The 18,818-nt window shown below is 44.7% G+C and overlaps 1 protein-coding gene across 6 annotated transcripts in view; it reads left to right on the top strand.

Annotated features, from left to right (window-relative positions):
* Positions 1-255: 255 nt before the first annotated feature.
* Positions 256-18,818, top strand: part of PPP4R1 (protein phosphatase 4 regulatory subunit 1) — a 62,930-nt gene continuing 44,367 nt past the window's right edge. For 2 of the 6 annotated variants that reach the window (XM_030836613.2, XM_030836612.2), the window contains exons 1-2: positions 2,145-2,221; positions 2,320-2,364. In XM_030836613.2, the coding sequence (XP_030692473.1) occupies positions 2,215-2,221; positions 2,320-2,364 (52 nt within the window). In that variant the 5' untranslated portion in view covers positions 2,145-2,214. Of the gene's footprint in view, positions 272-2,144; positions 2,222-2,319; positions 2,365-4,361; positions 4,381-8,357; positions 8,377-18,818 lie in introns of those variants that run through there. The other 4 variants (XM_060310582.1, XM_060310581.1, XM_060310584.1 and 1 more) reach the window with 4 other exon arrangements.

Below are 18,818 nucleotides of genomic sequence, written 5' to 3'. Positions count from 1 at the left end.
GTTTTTTCCCCATGATACTTACTATGTTTGTGTTTCAAGAGTCAAATTTATCAATGTCCAAGGCTCCGTGGCTACTCATAAAAGTTTTCACTATCATTTGGAAGAGGACTTATTCTGAAAAATCCAGGCCTTAATAGCCATAGTTGGATAATACTTTTTAAAAGTGACTTGTGACATTCCTTCTATTTTGCAGATTTCAGGGGCAGAGCAGACTCTGGGTTGTGCTCTGACCACTAGACACACAGCTTCCAGCATCCACAGGCGTGACACTGTAAGTACAGTTGGGGTAAGGGCATAGGATAATAATGGCTGTTCTTTAAATACCATTTTCTATGAGGAGGAAACAGTGCCTTTTATAGAGTGAATACTGGTGTAAAAAAATTTTTATTGTATGTTTGAGAAAGGACTAGAGAGTGGGAGAAAACATCAAATGTAAAAAACATGCTTGTGCCAAACCGTGAATAAGAACATCCTCACTGAAATGTCTAAAAACCGAGCTGCCTCAAGGGACCTGCTGTAACATGGGATGCAGGTAAGACGATAACTAAATGCACAGCTCCTGAACAATATGGACAAAACTACCCAGCCCCTCCTCCTTGGCTGCCTTCCCAGAGAACGTGAGATAAAACACACTGTGCAGCCTCGCTACCCAAGGCAGAGTTAGTTGATCTGTATCCCAGGCTAGCATTTGGTGCATAACCTCTGTTTTATCACCATCACTGAGAATTGTTAAGTCTGACTTTACTGGGTAGATGGTCCAGATCATTCTCTTCACCTTTGTGTGTCCAGGGGCTGAAGCCTAGTTGGCGCTCTGTCGATTTTGTGTTGCTGCAGGGAGACCACCAGTTAGTGTAAAGAGCCAGATGCTCTGCTCCTCCTACCCAGAATTGCTAAAATGGTGGGTGTCAGCAAGGCAAAATTCTCACGGATTGAGTCAATTGATAGTTTGTGAATTTATAACTCCTTGTCATTTTGAGAGTATCAGCTGAATTCACATAAGGGTGTGCAACTAGATTGTGCCCGTTTGGCTTTTAGTTTTAATTATTCTATGTTTGAGAAAATTAGACACACACCTAGAGTTAGAGATGCTATTCCAGTTTTTATTACTCTCAGAAACCTAATACATACTACGCAATATGCGTTCCATCCTGTAACATCTGAGAGGGAAGTTTTTGGAATAGCTACGTGGGACCCATTTTATTACCCAGAATTATGAATTTCAGAGGCTCTGGTGTAATATAGTGTCCTTGATTAAGACCACCGTGCAGACTATTCAGAATTTCGTCTCCTCCCCCAGAGCCCAACGTGGCATCACTTACACAAGTCCCTGTGTTGTCTCCCTGGAGGGCATCACCATCTTGGAGGCTTTGGGGAGACGGGGAGGTGGGCTGCACTCCTGGACACAGGACAGTGGGAAGTGGGTCAGAAATCCTGGGTTGGGCCCCCACTCTGCACTGGGAGCTTGCGTTCATCACTTAACACGTGTGGAATAATAGTGTCTGTGTTACACATTTCAGCTGAGCACCTCAAGGGCTACCAAAATTATTTAAAGACAAAAAGCTAATGCTAGGCGCCGTTCCCCCAGCACCTGCGGGATGCCCAGTACACGGTGCTCGGTTCCGGCCATTCTTCATTAATCCCGACAATCCCGGGGGCGAGAGTCGCCCGTCCTCCTACACCCGGGTCGCACGCCCACCGCGCGGGCGGCGCAGCGGACCTGAGCCCGGCGCCGGGACGCGGGGGACCAGCGGGGATGCCCCGCCGTCCCCGCGGCTTTGTTCGCGGCGGCCGGCGCGGAGGCGGTGCTTCCCGCCGAGAGGTGGCCCCGCGGCCCCCGGTGCGCGCGGCCCGTTGGGCGGCACCGGTGACCCAACAAAGCGCGCGGGAGGCCCCGCCCGCCCCGCCCGCCCGCCACACGGCGCGGGGCTCCGGCGACGGCAGCCGCCGCGCCACCACACTCCGCGCACCACTGGGCCGGGCTAAGCCGAGAGCGCGCCGGCGGGCGGAGCGAGCGAGGCGGGAGGCGGAGCGGCGCGCAGGCGAGCGGGGCGGGCCGGGTCCGCCCGGCGTCCGGAGCCACCCCCGGCCCGCCGCCCTCGGCCCGCCCTGCGCGTCCCCGCGGCGCCGCCCCCCGCGCGCGTCCACCGGCCGCCGCGCGCACCGCCCCTGGAGCCCCGGGTCCCCGGGCGACGGCGGAGGAGGGGGCGCCGCAAGATGGCGGGTACGGGCCCCGCGGCGGGCGGCGGGCGGCAGGCGGGGGCGCGGGGCGGCGGGAGGCGGGCGGCGGGCTCACGGCCTTTCTTGTCTCCCTCGGCGCAGACCTGACGCTGCTGCAGGAGGACCTGCCGGAGGACGCGGACGGATGTGAGTGAGCGGCCGGGCCCGGGCCGGGCGGGAGGAAGGGCGGCGGGCGCCCAAGGCCTCGGCGCGGGCTCGGGGGCGGCCGGCGGCCGTTCGGGCGGAGCCCCGGCGGCGGAAGCGGGAGCGCGGCCGTTGGTTCCCGGCGCCTCGGCGGGGACGGGGGCCGCGGGCGGGTCGGGGCGTCGCCCGCCGCACGGAGCCTTCCCGAGGCCGCCCCAGCGCCGCGCCGTCCCGGGGTCCGGGATCCGGGGTCCGTGGCCGCGGAGGCAGAAGGGGCGGCCTGGGCGGGATGGTCCGGCTTCACCGACTGTCTTTCTTCGGCGCAAATGTTGGCGACTCAGCCGAGCCTTCCTGCATCTTCTCATCTCGGCTTTCCCGGCGACAGTGAAGTTTTCAGGGCTTGGTCTTTTGATTCAAGGAAAGCAGAAAGTTTGACATTGTTCCTGGAGGAGTGTCAGAAAGGAAGTGTCTCTCTCGTATGTGCTCTTCCGAGGTCGGAAGATAATTTGGAAATTGCCTTCGAGTTGAAGTGGTGACCCGGGAGGGACGTGTGTGGGGCTTAGGGGAAAGCCCGCCCGGTGCTGAGACTCACTGACCCTAATATCATCCAAGTCGGGAATTCCGAGGTAGCTGCGCTTTGAAATTGCTCTTGTAAATGCCGTGGAGTTAATCCTTAGCATGTCTAATGTGGTTTCTCGTGCCCACATTAAGCTTAATTTTTAAATTACTGGGTGTTTTGAGTGAAGTGAGGGGAATTTACTCTTTAGGAGTCTCTAAAAAGAAGTATTTCGAAAATGAATTAACCATATGTAAACTTATCTTTTGCGAAGTCTGGGTTTATGTTTTTTCAGTAAAACTCTCTCTTAAGGCAGCAGTGCACATGTAGTGAAGGACAGCACTTACATTTCCTTAACGTTGTACCGTAGGACTCTGGGCTGCCTACGAGTAAGTTTGAAATGTTAGTTAAGGCAGCGCTTGATTTTCTGCAGTTAGAATGGGAGAGGTTTGGAGAGGTGACTGTCTCCAGACGGGGGCTTCTCAGGCTTGTATTTAGGTTCAAGGCTTTGCAGATAGAAGACGCTTTCCTTCAGCAGGTGTCGCGGACCGTCATTCATTTATTGTCACTTAGGTACCATTGCACACTTAAAGCTTAAAGGATGAGCTGTACTTTGGCCCTTCACCCTTAAGGGGCACAGTCTAGAAGGGGCAGCCTACCTGTGCAGAGCTCAACAGTGATTTCTCAGGACCCTCCAGACTTCTGCTTGGTACTGAGAATAGAGCAGTGTGAAGGATGGTCACAATCCGTGCCCTCTAGTGGTTTATAAGCAGTTTTAATGTAAGTGTGACAATGAAGGTGTCAGAAGCATCCTAGCACAGTTGTTAATAGACAAGACTCAGGAGCTGAACTGCTTTGTTCCGTTCTTGGCGTTGTCACTTTGGATGGATTCCTGCAGCTCAATTGAACTTTTCTGTGTCTAAGTGTTGTCATTTGTAAACAGCTGTAATTAACATTACCTGCCTTATAGAGTTGTTTAGAGCCTTACATAAGTTAATGCATGTAAAGCACTTAGAATAGTAGCAGGGAAATAGTGACTATTATGTGTTGTTATTATGAGTAAAAAGTGAGGGAAGCTGGAAGGAAAGTTCAGGGAAGGAAATACTGATGTCGACCATTACACCACAGAATTTACATATTTACAGTTGCTGCTAATGCTTGCAGTTAACTTTTTTTAAGGTCCAGTTCATTCCCAGTGTGGGGTTTTTTTTTATTGAAGTATAGTTGATTTACAGTATTGTCCAGTGTGTTTTAATTTAGGATAAAATGTTCGACCTTTGAAGGCACAGTTTATTTGCATATTTATAATTTGGTTGAAGTCATTGTTAGAATAATTGCTTATTTTCTTAGTTGCTATAGTTTCTACAGGTGATAACCTTTACCCAGAATATTCAGGAACAAGGGATCTTGGAACATATGGCCAGCTGAAGGACCACTCGGCATCTGTTTTGAAGGGAGAAAGGGTGAGAGGGGAACCTGGTGGTGGGACCTTGGTCCAGGGCGAGACGGACGGGCAGGGAATGGAGAGGCTCTGCACATCCTGGAGAAGGGAGAGGACCAGAGACGTTAGAGAGGGGCTTGGGCTGCCCGCACAACTGGGCTGTGTCTCCTGAGCCGGGTCTTCTGTCTTGGGCAGCGCTGGTGGAGGCCGCCTCCAGACCTGCCCCTTCAGCCAGGCCAGGGCTGAGTCAGCCTTTGGGAGGGGAAGACATTGTTCTTTGCTCCAGCTCTATAGTCTTGGTCACCTTTCCTAAATGCAGAACCTAGACTAAGAAGGAAGAGAGAGTAAATACTATTCCACAAGTGATGAGAAGCTGGGGTGCCGGGGGGGAGGCCCTGGGTGGGGTCCAGATCTTGAAAGGGGGGCATTGCCAGATCCTGAGATGAGGCTCTCAGGTCGTTCATTTGATCTGTTTCATTTTAAGCCCCCAAGTCTCTGTGTAGAATCAGTAGAAAAGTGGGTAGAACTGGAAAAGGGTTGGTCAGAGATGGACTTGACTGGTAACCCTTGGAGAAAAAGAAACAAAATCCTCATGTGTGAAGAATGGCGCCTTGTATGTACATCTCAAAAGGTCATAAAGTTAAGTAAATATCATCGTCTTAAGGTACTATTAAAATGAAGTTTAGAAAAAAAATTAAGTTTAGGAGAATAATGCATTGAAAAACTAAGTTTGTTTTTGGTTAAAAGGGATACTTCCAATACTGTCCAATGAAACACACTTTGAATTTCAGAGTGAAAGCAGAGCAACTTCCGAGTTGGGTGAACCCTTCCTGTGCCTGGAATGATGGGAGTCAGTGCAGAATTCTGGATAGACTTTCAGAGAAAGAGTTTTAAATTTCTACTGTCGGTTCTTCACAGATGCAATTTTGATGTACATTGAAGTTGCTAGATTTCTAGGATAGGTGAGATGGGACTTAAGATACAGTAGGATTTGGTGAGTTAACGTTTGTAAAAATAATTTCACAGGAGTTAGATTAAAATTTAAATTTCTGTCAGTAATATGTTGAAGAAGATTATTTTAAAAGAAAGATGATGTAACGCTTAGTGATTTGCAGTAGCTTTTGTATGCGGGTGGTTCTTCCCAGTAGCCGTGGGACATGTAGGCTCTGGTGTACCGATACTAATAAATAAGTCAGCTGATATGCAGAGGGACTAAATCATTCTCTCAGGGGACAAAATTCCTAAGCACCAACCAGAATTTTAAGCCAGGCCTCCTGATTCTAAATATTGTATTTTAAACACTGTTTTTTCTTAGATTGCCCAATTTACACCATCGAGCTGCCCCAGCTTGCGTAGGCGATTTGTTTGAACCTGTGCTTAGAATAAATACCCTTGAAGATGAATCTAGCATGCTGCCTGAGGTTTAATTTAACCTAGAGGGAGGGGATTCAAATGAGGCTCAGGTGTGAGTCTTTATGTTAACCTCTCTCAGCTGTGACTAGCATGCTGTGGAAGGGCTTTTGGAGCTGTGTTCTGGAATATGACACAGCACAGAATTTTTCCTGTTAAAGTTTTGGAGTCCTTCTACATGATACTGTTTTTCAGGTTTGAAACAGTGAATTAACGATGGATCCAGAACTAATTGGGTGTAACTACCTAAACTAAACTCCATCCAGAGCCTCTGGGCCCTCGACTGTTTCTGAAAACTGGGTTTGATAAGCTTCTTAGAGTCTCGCCACCTGGGGAAGCGAGGCGTGAAAGGTTGGGGCTGTGTCCTGTGGTGGCCAGGGAGTCGGTCGAAAACCTGAAGAAGGTGCCCTTGAAAATCATAATATTTAGAAGTGTTGTTAAATAGGGATTTGGGAGAGCAAGTCATGAGACTTGTAGCATGTTTTGATTGCTACCAGCAAGACTGGACAGGAGAAGTCTTTGTTGAGAGATAATATGGTTGGTGTCTTAGAAAAGGTGCTTAAAAATGGTTTTAGTGGTACCCACATGCATATAGAATCAGTTAATGATGCCTTGGGTCATAATTCCCCATACAGAATTTCTAAAAAAAAGAAAAAAATGGGAGAGTACTCTTTGTTCTCTGTAACCGTGCGTGTCAGCCGCTTGGGCTTGTAGGTGCAGGACCGGGGCGTGGGGGACCCAACACCTAAATGCATAGGTTTTTATTCTTCTACCTGTGAGAGAGAACATGCCCTTGCTGGGTGGAGTTCTTAGTCTGCCACGTGTTGATCACTGGTTTATATATTTCTGGTCCTTTGGCCTCATTTCCTCCTCTCATCAAAACAAATATTTTATATTTGTTTATTAAACTACTGTTACTTCACCCCTGTGTTTGCCTTATGTTTTGGAATTTTTCATTTTTCTGTCTTGATGACAAAGAATTTTTGCCATCAGCTACATGAGAGGGTGGGCAGTTTCTGCACTTGAATTGGGGTGTTGTTTTGCTTTTAACTTGGATCTGAAAGTAAACGATTTAATGTTTTGGGAAGAAGAGCGGGTGACACACCTCTGCAACTTTGGTGAAGGTGGTGAAGAGGCCAGTGCTCCCTAGAACTTGTAGGAGGGGACTTTTGCACAGTCTCCCAGCTTGCAGGTCCCCCTAGGGCCACCTCCCCACGCCCGTCCCCAACTCTCTCCTTACAAGTCAGTCTTCTTAGCTCCCTTTCTCCCCAGACCTAGGAGCAGACTCCTTTTCTGGCCTAATTGGTACCAGTTTGGTTAGTATTTGAGCATTGATCGTGCTGCGCTTCTGGAATATGTCCCGGTATAGTTCAGTGAAGGGGGAAGAGCGCTGGGCTTCATAAACTTAGAGCCAGGTTCAGGCCATTTATTCACTGTATCATCTTGAGCAAGTTTACATCACTTCTCTCAGGTGTTCTGTCTTTAAGATGTTGCTAGGCTTTTGGACTGCTTTCAGTTCTTGGCCATCACGGCTCTCTCAGGTGCAAGTCTCTGTGTGGATGTAACATTCCCTTCTCTCGGATAGATAACCTGCCAGACTGTTTTCCAAAGTGGCTGTACGGCTTCCCGCCCCGACCAGCGTGTGTGAGTCCAAGGTGCCCCACACCCTTGCCGGGCACTTTAGTCTCTTAAGTGTGTTTTTCTTTGCAATTTGAATTTGCATTTCCTTAAAGTCTGATAATGCTCATCTTTTTATGTGCTCATTTAGCATCTGTATATCTTCTTTGGTGAGGTGTGCAAATCTTTTTTTTATTGGGTTGTTTTCTTACTATGTTCTGAGAGTTTTGTATATTCCGAATTCAGGTCCTTTCTCAGATATGGGATTTGCAAATATTATTTTCCATCCCTTGACTTTCTTTTCATTGTCGTAACAGTGTATTTTGAAGCGTGGAAGTTTGAATTTCGCTGTTCAATTTATTATTTTTTCACAGATGCCCTTTATCAGGTTGAGAAAAGTCCCCTGAGTTTCCTGAGACCTTTTTTGAAATTAGGAATGAATGTTGGATTTTGTCAAATGCTTTTCTGCATTCATGATATTTTTCTTTTTTAGTTTTTTAATATTATGCACTACATTGATTTTTTAAGGTAAATACTGTTCACTTTTTTTTTTTTTGCGGTACGCGGGCCTCTCACTGTTGTGGTCTCTCCCGTTGCAGAGCACAGGCTCCGGACGCGCAGGCTCAGCGGCCATGATTCACGGGCCCAGCCGCTCCGCGGCATGTGGGATCTTCCTGGACCGGGGCACGAACCCGTGTCCCCTGCATCAGCAGGCGGACTCTCAACAACTGCGCCACCAGGGAAGCCCTGTTCACTTTTTAAATGGGAAATTTCGAAAATACACAAAAGCAAATGAGCCATCCTATACCCACCTTTTACTTACTCTCCTTTAACATCTGAACTTTTGTGGGTGGGGGTTGGGAGGAGGCAGCTAGAGTACTTTAAAGACATCCCAGTGTCATTTATTTTAACTCTAAATATCTCACAAGGCATATACCTGCAATGTGATGTTGTAATCCGCGAACGGAAGAGCATCTGAGATTATGGTGAGGTATGGTAGTTTATGAAAGTTTAAATGATTAAATTCTTGAGACATTTTCCTTGCTGGTTCTACTGTAACAAAGCCCACCTGTATAATCACTAAACTCACTTTCATCTTAATATTGATCACCAGATTAAAAGAAGCAACATATTGCTTGTTTTTTATCATGCTAATAAGCACGTTTCACCATTTCGGGTCAGCCTTAATGGTAACAAAAGAATATTGGTAAACAAAAGTTGAATTTTATATTTTAAATTGGTTTGCTGTATCATCCAGAGAATCACATAAACTTAAAAATTTGAATTGTGCTATGCCTGTCGTGAGCCAATGATTCCAGAATTACAGAAATCAAGAGCTAGAGGACAGACTATATATTCATCCTTCTCATTTTAAGCATGAGAAAGTGTGGGCCCAAGGTCTTGCACACATGGCTTGGTGGCAGAGGGTAGAATACTATTCAGACCTTGTAGGTTTTAAAGTTTTTTCCTCAGATATCCTCTCACATAGTTCTTTAACTTGCTGCAGAAGGGAAGTGGGAGAAATTTCTGGATTTTGTTCATTTTTAAAATTACCACGTGTTGGGCTTCCCTGGTGGCACAGTGGTTGAGAGTTTGCCTGCCGATGCAGCGGACACGGGTTCGTGCCCCGGTCCGGGAGGGTCCTACATGCCGCGGAGTGGCTGGGCCCGTGAGCCATGGCCGCTGAGCCCGCGCGTCCGGAGCCTGTGCTCCGCAACGGGAGAGGCCGCAGCAGTGAGAGGCCTGCATACCGCAAAAAAAAAAAAAAAAAAAAAAATTACCACGTGTTGTCATACTGTGTGTTGCGTGTTGTGCTATAATCTTGCTGACACTATTCCCCGATGAGGTGTGTAGCTCCACAAATTTACAGAAGTGGCACCTGATGAGGCTTACCTGAACAGTTAAGTAATTTGCTCAGTCACCTACGTTGCAAGTGTTGGGTTACATCTAGACCTGGCTGACACAGTCTTTATTACTTTATTACTCTTTATTACTGTACTCTTCCTGCCTTCCAGTTTTGACCTCCCTTAATTTGTCCCTTATTTAGTTATCTAACCTCCTAGAGGTTCTGGGCGATGTGAAGGTCATAGCATGTTCCAAGTATTTGGTGGGTAAAATCATTTTTGTCCAGGTAGTGCCTGCCATGGGAATGTTGGAAGCACAATATACCCTTTTTCTTTGTGTTTTAAAACACTCATACATAAGGGAGCCAGTCATTGGAGCAAAAGTGGGCAAGAACATCGGCGTGATCTGACATGTCTGATCCTGGCACTACCTGATTACTGAAGTGGTCAGTCCAAAATCGTATTGCTGAATTTATATTTAAATTTATATACTGCTTTGGAGTTGTATTCAAAGTCAGATTTGATAGAAATTATTTTCACATTTAAATCTATCAAATTAGTTTTTGGTAGAAATAAAACCTCAAGACTTTAGATAAATTCAGGTACCTCATTTATGGGGACTGGTGATTATTTGGACCTGGATTAGCTCAAGTTTTATGTTTGGATTACGTACAGAAAAAAGGATTCCTAACCAAAGCAATTGGGTTAATAGGACTGCAAGGAAAATGTTTGCACACTGGAGAAACAAACACCACATCTATAATGTATGGGAGTCCACACCTGCAAACGCTCTGATGTGCTGCATCTCTGACCAGTAGAATGCTGTATAGAAAACGTGATCTTGGTACCTAATTTGAAAGTAGATAAACACGCCCCTTCCTCTTTCATGTGCATATGTACTTTAGGGAAATGTTTTTTGAAATATTCATAGAGTAAGCTTTAGCACATTATTCCTGCTTAAATTCAGTTGTGAAATTAAATATGCTCTAGGACAAATTTATACTTATTTACTAGTAAAAATCATTTCTAAGAATTTAGTAAACTTTCAATATATTTGAAGAAAGGATTTCTGATAAGCATATTGTCACACATTGAAACTTGACATACCTGTTGCTTGAGGATATATATCTGGAACATTTTTATACTTTACCCATAGCAGAGAGCCCAGCACACAGTAGGCCTTCAGTATATAGTTGCTGAGATGAATTGTGATTTTCTGGCCAAGCTGAATAAGGCCATAAAACGTATTGTAATTTGCGGTAAAATAATGAAATGATTTGTTTTCAAATTAAATTGTTACTTTGAGAATTTTGGACTTACACAAAGGTTGCACAGGTGTTATAGTTAATTCCCCAAACTCTTCACCTCCATTCAACATTGTTAACATTTTGGCAGTTTGCTCTTTGTTTCTCTATACGATTATAATTACAGATACACAGTGTAATGTATAGGTTATTCTTAATCTTAATTTCTTTGTTGCACCTTTTTAAGGAGTTGCAGACCTGACCATTAGCCTGTATCTCCTAAGAGCAAGGCCAGGCTCTCATAATCACTCAAATTCAGAAAGCGTAACATTGATACAAATCAGCTATGTAATATGTAGCTCATTCCCAGATTTCAGCGATTGTCCAATAATGTCCTTTATAGCAACTATCTTGCCAATCCAGGCTCCTGCCATTGCATTTAGTTGTCATGTCTCTTTAGTTTGGAACAATTTCTCAGCCTTTATCTTTCATGATGTTGGTAGTTTTGAAGAGTCAGCTTGGTTTTATCTGTTTCCTCGTGATTTAATTCAGGTTATGCTCCTTTCTCCCTCCCTCCCTCTTTGTGTGTGTGCAGAGATGCTATGTAAGTAATTCCGTGATTTTCTCAGTGCTTCATCTCAAAAGGCACCTGATGTCAGTTCTCCATCATTGGTGGTGGTAATTTGATTTTAACAGCTTGGTTAAGGTGTGATGTCTACCAGATTTCTCCACTTAAAGATTCTCTCTTTTTTTTTTTTTCTGTATCAAAAGTTGGTAAGAGAAGTGACTTGATGCTGGGGGATATCCCATTCCCAGACAAACATTCACCCGTTAGTATTAGTGTGTGTAGATGATTCTTACCTGAATCAGTTACATTTCCTTGCTGGCTTTCTGCTTTTCAGAAGAGCTTGCCTTTCCTGTTTGTTGGTTTATTTGTTAAAATATTTAAAGCCCCAAATGTTAAGGTAACTCTTATAAATGATTAAATCTGTATGGTGTGTCTTGTTATCTTTCATTTTCTAAGATGTAAAGGACTTGGGAAACAAACAAAAATTCGGCAAGTTTATTGTGGCCTTAGCATTATCAAGGGAAAGATTGAAGGAGGACAGACCATCAGCTTTTTTCTGTTTTAGTGGATATTCCTAGAGGCTGTGTGGAGAATAGAAGGATGTTTTCATCAAGCTTGGTGAAAGTTAAGTTGTACAAATTAATCAGTTCTGTTGGGTGTAGTACTTCTCAAAGGTGCTAATATGCTAATGGTCTGTGAGTGTCTTAGGGGAGGATAAAGTGCTATTAAAAGACCCTTGTCTTCGCAGGTGTCTCTGTGGACTACCTTCTCATTAACAAATGTTAATGAATAGGCATTCTTCTGGAGAAGCATTAGACCCCATTTTTTGGGTTTGTTTGTTTGTTTAGGTAATAAAAATTAGCAAGACAGGCTTCGTCTTCTGGGACTTTACCTGTGTTTCGGTTGCCGGGGTGGGGGTGGGGGAACAAAAAAATAAAGAAGAAAAAATAAAACGCTGCGATTGCTGGTGGAGTAAAGCGCAGGCCCCCAAGGCTGTGGGGAGTTCATAGGAGGAAGAGCTCTTCATCAGAAAGAGTAGGAAATAACTTCCTGGGTGATATTTATAAGTAGGTGAGTGTAAGCTGAGATGGTAAAGAGGGCAGACATGGAGCAGGTGGAAAAGTGTGAGGCACCTGCAGAAAACGGCCCCCCGCCCAGGCTGTGTGCGGGGTTTGTGGGGGCAGATCAGGGGGCCCTTGGATTACGGTGGGAGAGCGGTACCTTCATCCAGACGGGTGGGGGAGGGGAGGGAGGAAGGGCTGTCGGAAGGTGGAAGTGGTTCTGATTTGCAAACCGGGTTAGGATGAGGAGACTGGAGTAAGTGGATTGACCGTTGTGATAGTCGAGAGCAGTGGTCTTCAAACTTAACGACTGGATACCTTCTAAACTAATCTCGGAAATTTTCTCTCAGACATTTTCAAGTTTAAAGGTATTTTCAAAATGAAACTGTCATAATCACTTTTAAAAATGGAATCTAAATGTAGCACTTCACACTATCATCCATTTTCAAATATTCAAGAATAAACTTTAAATTGGGAATTTTACATTGTTCTTTTTTTCTTCCTGATCTTTCTATTTCCTGCACAAAATTTTACCTTAATATATTTTTATGCTTGCAAGTTTTATTGATCACCCTATCACGTTTCTTTGCACCAAAGATAAAAGGAGAAATTGAAATTTTTAATTTCCTGTGGCCATAAAAAAACTTTAAAACTTTGTTTTCTTTATTAATACTCAGTTGATCAACCAGAATGTATTGCAAATTATGATAAACACTTGGTAAACAAAATTTTATTAAATAGGTGTCTGTTAATAAAATGGATGGAGCTTTTAAAAAGTAACATGTATTCATGGGTGAATATAATTTATTGCTAGAATAAGACAGTATTTAGCATCAATTTCTACTTTTTATTTTAAGAGCTGTAAGCCCGGAGAAATCTTGTTGACATAGATAAGTGGATGGAAAGGGTTTTACTAGCGATGCCACTACTTTCCTTGAACTTCTTCCAACCTATGTGTCAAAAATTTTAAAATTACTTTTAATGAGCTATCGGTCTTTCAATTTTTTTGAAAGCAAAGGGTTGAAGAATGAATACCTGACTTGTAAAAGTATATATTACAGCCTTTAGAGAGTTGAACTCTTAACACTTCATCAGTGTTGCAGAGGATCCCTTTGCTTTGCAGTGGAGGCTTTTCTGCACGGGGGCAGTGCAGCACTGCAGCCTTGAGGTCACGGGAGCTGGGAGGTTGTGAAGGGAAAGTCTTCGATCCACAGCCCAGGCACATTTTTGTGACGGAGTACTCCTGGAGGTTGGGGTCTGGTGTAGCCCTTGGAGTTATCCGCTTGATTTATTCCTCGGGAAAGCTTCATGTACCTTATGGGGTTCAAATACCCCAGTGTGCTCTAAGCAGACGATATCAGAGCCTCTGAATTAGGGTATTGGAAACTGAGAGGTGTGGGAATACAGAGTACTTCATAGAAGTAGAATTTCTAGTTCATAGCGACTGATCAGATGTGGCGGCAAGAAAAGTGCCTTACAGAGTAACTGAAGGCCTCAAGTTTGAGAACTGCAGGTTACTGGGGAAAATGGTGGTAATCAGAAAGTCATGAGGAAGAGCTGATTTTTTATAAGGTTGGTTTGGACAGTTTGGTTTTCAGAACACGTGTGACATGGAGGTGCAGACTCTGAAGTACCTGCAAACCCGGCCGTGGGGGTCAGAGCAGGAGAACTTTGGGGTCCTCTGCACTGTGAATGGTAGTGGAAGCTGTGGCTTATCGAGGGGAGGAGGGTTGTGTGTGTGTGTACAATGTGTACAGGAGGACAAAGTGGGGGGAAAGAAACTACCTACACAGAAGGGTTAGAGAGAAGCAAGAATAGTCTAGAAAGGTAGAAAATATTCCAAGAGATCCAAGAAAAGAGAATTTAAGACGAGGGTGTTGGGATGGGGGAGTCAGCCTTGTCCCTAGTTTTGGCAGATTATTGCCAATCTTTGAGAAGAGTCACAAGAGTGAAAGAAATAGGACAGATTGCTTTTGTCTTGATGAGGAGATGAGCTACAGCTTTAAGAAGTCTGATGAAAAGTCATTTTAGAGACTAGCAGGCTTAAGTTCTGGATTCAGTGTTTCAGGAAAAAGCCCAGGTGGTCAGAATGGCCCTTAATTACCTTGTGTTGCCCCTAAAGTGTGGTCCCGGCCACATGTGCAGGGCCAGCAGCCAGCCTTTCCTTTCCCTCCGTGTGGGAACGTCGTTTCTGTGGTTGAGTCCTCGGTGAGGGGCTTGGTGTTTATGGCCGTGGTGGGAGAATCTCTGTTTAGACAGGGCGGTGAGGTGCTGTTCTGAGGCGCGCGTGAGAGCAGCTGAGCACCTCTGCGCCCCTCCCGCTGCCCTCAAGCAGGTATGCGGACAGGTGACCCCTCACGCTGCTCTTCCCGTGCTCCTGTGCTCATGGTTGCTGGCACGTTCTTTTTCCTGACTTGGCATCAAATGCATGTATGGTAGTAAGATAGGAATGGAAGGTGATTTTTTGAAGGTAGTTCTGGGGACTTGGAATAGAGGTTTGGGACGTCTGAGAGAAGTGTAAGCTTTAAGAAGAGTAGGCTCAGAAGTCTTGTTGAATGAGCATGAAATTAGCACGAATGTGGAGCATACCTGAGCCTTGTTGATGGGAGGAGTAGGACAGCGGCTCATGGTGCTGATGCAGGCAGAGCTGGAATTGCCTCCTTCAGGTGAGAAGTTGTGCTCCTGGCGGGGCCAAGGGCTTCCATGATGGTTAGGGGAGCGAGGCAAGGCTGGCGGTGGTGCTCTCAGAATGCCATGTGCTGACCAGCAGGCGGCTCGGCTTGGGAGAGACACCACGATCTTTGCTTCTTTCTTAATTAAAAAAAAAAAAAAAGATGGTTTTAATTAATAATTGATCATTTAAATCACATTTTATTATAACATAGTTGAATAAGTATCTCCGCTGCCCGGAATTGTCACTCAAAGGAGATAATGGTTGAATTTAACTCCATTGTTGCTTAGAAAATCTCAAGCGCCAGTCCCAGTTACAGGGCGGCAGTGCGATTTCTCCAGCCAGGTGGGAGGAGTTTGCAAAATGTAATAATGTTACTCTGTTGAAAACTAGAAGGCTAAGTTGATTTTGGTTGGTCACTGTCCCCTCCTCCTCCTGCCTCACTTCTGTGTGAACCCTGTGCCCCACGTGTCCTGAACAACTACTCATTTTCTAGACATGACTTGGTTTTCCTCGACTCCCTGTCTTTGGGCTTCTCGGCTTAGGACGCCCTGTTCCGCCCTCTGTCCTGCTTGGCAAACCTCAGTGTATCTTCCCAGAATTGGCTGGGCTTTGAAGCCTTCTCTTGCTCACCAGGGCAGACCTAGAAGTGTAACAGTGGACGGCACACGTTCTGTGTATGTACTCTTACACCGTGCATCTTTCTTAGTAGCATATTTTTGTCTGTGTCTTTGCACACACATATATACACACGTGTGTACATAGATACACGCATACAATTTCTGTCTAGTTTTTATATCTGTGTTCCCTGTTGAGTGCCTGGCACTTAAACAGTAGATGTGCCGTCCTACTTATTGAATGAAATGAATGAAAACATTTAAAAACACAGGGAAACTACGATGAGATTATCTGTATGAGAAACAAATGAATTGCCGGTTCGAGGGAACATGGATGTCCTAGCCTGACACCGTGTTAGGTGCATTATAGATGTTATCTTTGTCTTCGTGTCTTAAAGTCTTGACAACAAACAGGTATTTTACATGTGAGGAAATGGAGCCAAATTAATTAATTACTTGCATTAAGTCCACATGCATAGTTCACAAGGAGCAGAACATGAGATTTGGACCCAGATCTGTCTTAACTTTAAAAAGCCTCTGCCCTTTTCACATCACTGTCGCTATAACTGTGTAGTGATAATCATCTTTAAAATTTCAAATGGGTCCAACTTTAAAATTTTTATATTTTAGATGCTGTTTTCCTTAAATTTAAAAGAATGGGTTGTTGGTTTCTATGGCTCTGGGTTTCTGCTGGAGCTGGTGCTGGTGTGGGGAGTGGAAAGTGGATGGAGCCCTTCCTGAAATGCAGGGGTGATTCTCTCTCTTGTGCTGCATGGTCTCTTACCTTCATGCGAAGGGGGGGGATTCAGTTTTACAAGTAACAAAGATAAATGTCCTTGTTTTATCATTTCTTTCTCTTGTCCTGTTTTTCTGGATGTTCTCTTTAATTTGCATTGTAACACATTTGATTCTTGTCCTGATTTGGAACTGGTAGGATCTGTTGAGTCTGATTTGAGACAAGATGGGCTAACCCTTCAGTATAAGACTTCAGTTCGTATCCCAGGTTTCTATTCCAGTTAGGAATTCTGTTAGAATTCACTAAAAAACACAAGATTTCATTGATACTTTTGTCATTTAGCTTCTTCATGGAAGCTTTTATAACTAAATATTAAGTTTTGAAAAATTTTGAGGGTTTCCTACGTAAGTGTAGGAATTCTGTCTCATGTTGACCTTTTAGGTCATCTTCCTTTTTCCTTTCCATCCTGGTCCCCCTTCAGCTACCCAAGACAGTAAATTTACAGGGGAAGAGGGAGCACTGGAATTTGGGGAGCGTAGATATAATTTGAAAAAACATTTCAAGTGATCATTGTTTTCATTGCTTTTAAGTCATTTTGAAATTTCAAATAACACTAAAAGCTGACATGATTTCTTCACTTCATCAGTGTAGGAAATTGGATTTTTAAAGCTGTGAACTCTGTAAGGGGCTCTTGCTGCTGTAACGTCCAAGAATCCAGAATCAACTTAGTGACCCAGAAAGGAGGGGCGCCGGGGCACAGGTCGGGTGATGAAAGGTCTCTCTTCATCTTCTGTAATGCTCCTTGTCTTCGTCTATTTTGTCTGGTAATAAAATAGCCACTCTGGCTTTCTTATGCTTACTGTTTCATGTTTTATCTCTCTCCTTTTTGTAATCCTTTTCTTTCAACCCATGGGTTGAAATTTTGACTTTAAAAATGTGTTTCTGGTAGACAAGACTATAGCTGAGTAACAACTATAGTTGCTACCTTGTTATTAGTTTGGGATTCTCTACCTTTTGACCTAAATGTTTAGTCCATTTATAAGTAATGTAATTATTGATCTGGTTGCTTATTTCTATTTGTCTTTTTTTTTTCTCTGTTGCTCCTTTTGTGACTTTCTTTGGGGTTAACTCAGTATTTTTTAGCATTCCATTTTAACTCTCGGTTGGCTTTCTAGCCATCCTTTCTTGCATGTTTTAGAGAGTACTCCTAAGGGTTGTAATTTGCATCTTTAATTTACCATAATCTATTTAAAATTAATGTACTACTTTGCATAAGCTATATGATTCTTGCAGCAGTATAGCTGTGTTTACTCCCTCTGTTTTTTTTTTGTTTTTGTTTTTGTTTTTTTTTGCTGTACGCGGGCCTCTCACCATTGTGGACCCTCCCGTTTGCGGAGCACAGGCTCCGGACATGCAGGCTCAGCGGGCCCAGCCGCTCCGTGGCATGTGGGATCCTCCCGGACCGGGGCACGAACCCACGTCCCCTGCGTTGGCAGGCAGACTCTCAACCACTGCGCCACCAGGGAAGCCCTGTTTTGTCTTTTTTATCTGAGGATGTTATTGACTGTACCATCATTTATGCTGTAGGATTTTTCTTTCCTAGTGGTGATAGTTTTTATGGATTATTTTTGTGTTTCTCCTTCTTGTAACCTGTGGCAGGCATTTGTAGGGTGGCTGGGTAGGACTTAGGTATGCAGTCTGTAGCCATGGTAATCACATCCTTGCTGCCTCCATAAATATGAAATGCAGAGCCATTTAGTCCAATCAAGAATTTTTTTTAATTAATTTATTTTTGGCGTGTTGGGTCTTTGCTGCTGCGCACGGGCTTTCTCTAGTTGCGGCGAGCGGGAGCTATTCTCCGTTGCGGTGCGAGGGCTCCTCATTGCAGTGGCTTCTCTTGTTGTGGAACACGGGCTCTAGGCATGTGGGCTTCAGTAGTTGTGGCTTGCAGGCTCTAGAGCACAGGCTCAGTAGTTGTGGCACACGGGCTTAGCTGCTCCGCAGCATGTGGGATCTTCCCGGACCAGGGCTCAAACCTGTGTCCCCTGCATTGACTGGTGGATTCTTAACCACCGCGCTACCAGGAAAGTCCCAGTCCAATCAAGAGTTGATGAGGAAATCCTGAATTTGGAGAGGATGATTCAGGACAAAGCGGCTCCACAGTTATTGGCAGGAGGCTGCAGTTCTGGGAAATAGAAATGCACCTTTGTCCCCAGTGCCTCTGCTGCAGTGGAACACTCCCTTTTGTACAGAAATAATTGTCAACCATAATGGGTAGAGTGATAACGTAAGTGGAAGCAAAATATGGTTTGTAACCCTCTCAGCATATGTTTCTTGAATACAGTTGTTCAGCAATCTGCATTTGAGCTAGTTGGGGGTATTTATTATAAATGATTGCTCCTGGGCCTCACTCCAGACCTGCACAGTCAGGATCTGAATATGAGATCTGGGGTCTGAATTTTAGGGTAAGTGCTCCAAGCTTGTCTTAAACACGACAGTGTTAGACTGTCCCTGCTCTAGGACTGTTCCCAAAAGCCCCTGACTTTTTATGGACCTGAATCAGTACTATTAATGTTTATCTTCAAGATTAACAAGCGTGTGACTGATGAAACAGTTTGGTCAGAGTCATAGAATTCTAGAGCCTGCATAAAGGTGCCTTCGAGGTCATGCCAGCTCCACAGTCTTAGAGGAG

Source organism: Globicephala melas, chromosome 13 (genome assembly GCF_963455315.2).
Source record: "Globicephala melas chromosome 13, mGloMel1.2, whole genome shotgun sequence".
NCBI lineage: Eukaryota > Metazoa > Chordata > Mammalia > Artiodactyla > Delphinidae > Globicephala > Globicephala melas.
This window is presented reverse-complemented; position numbering and strand designations above follow the sequence as displayed.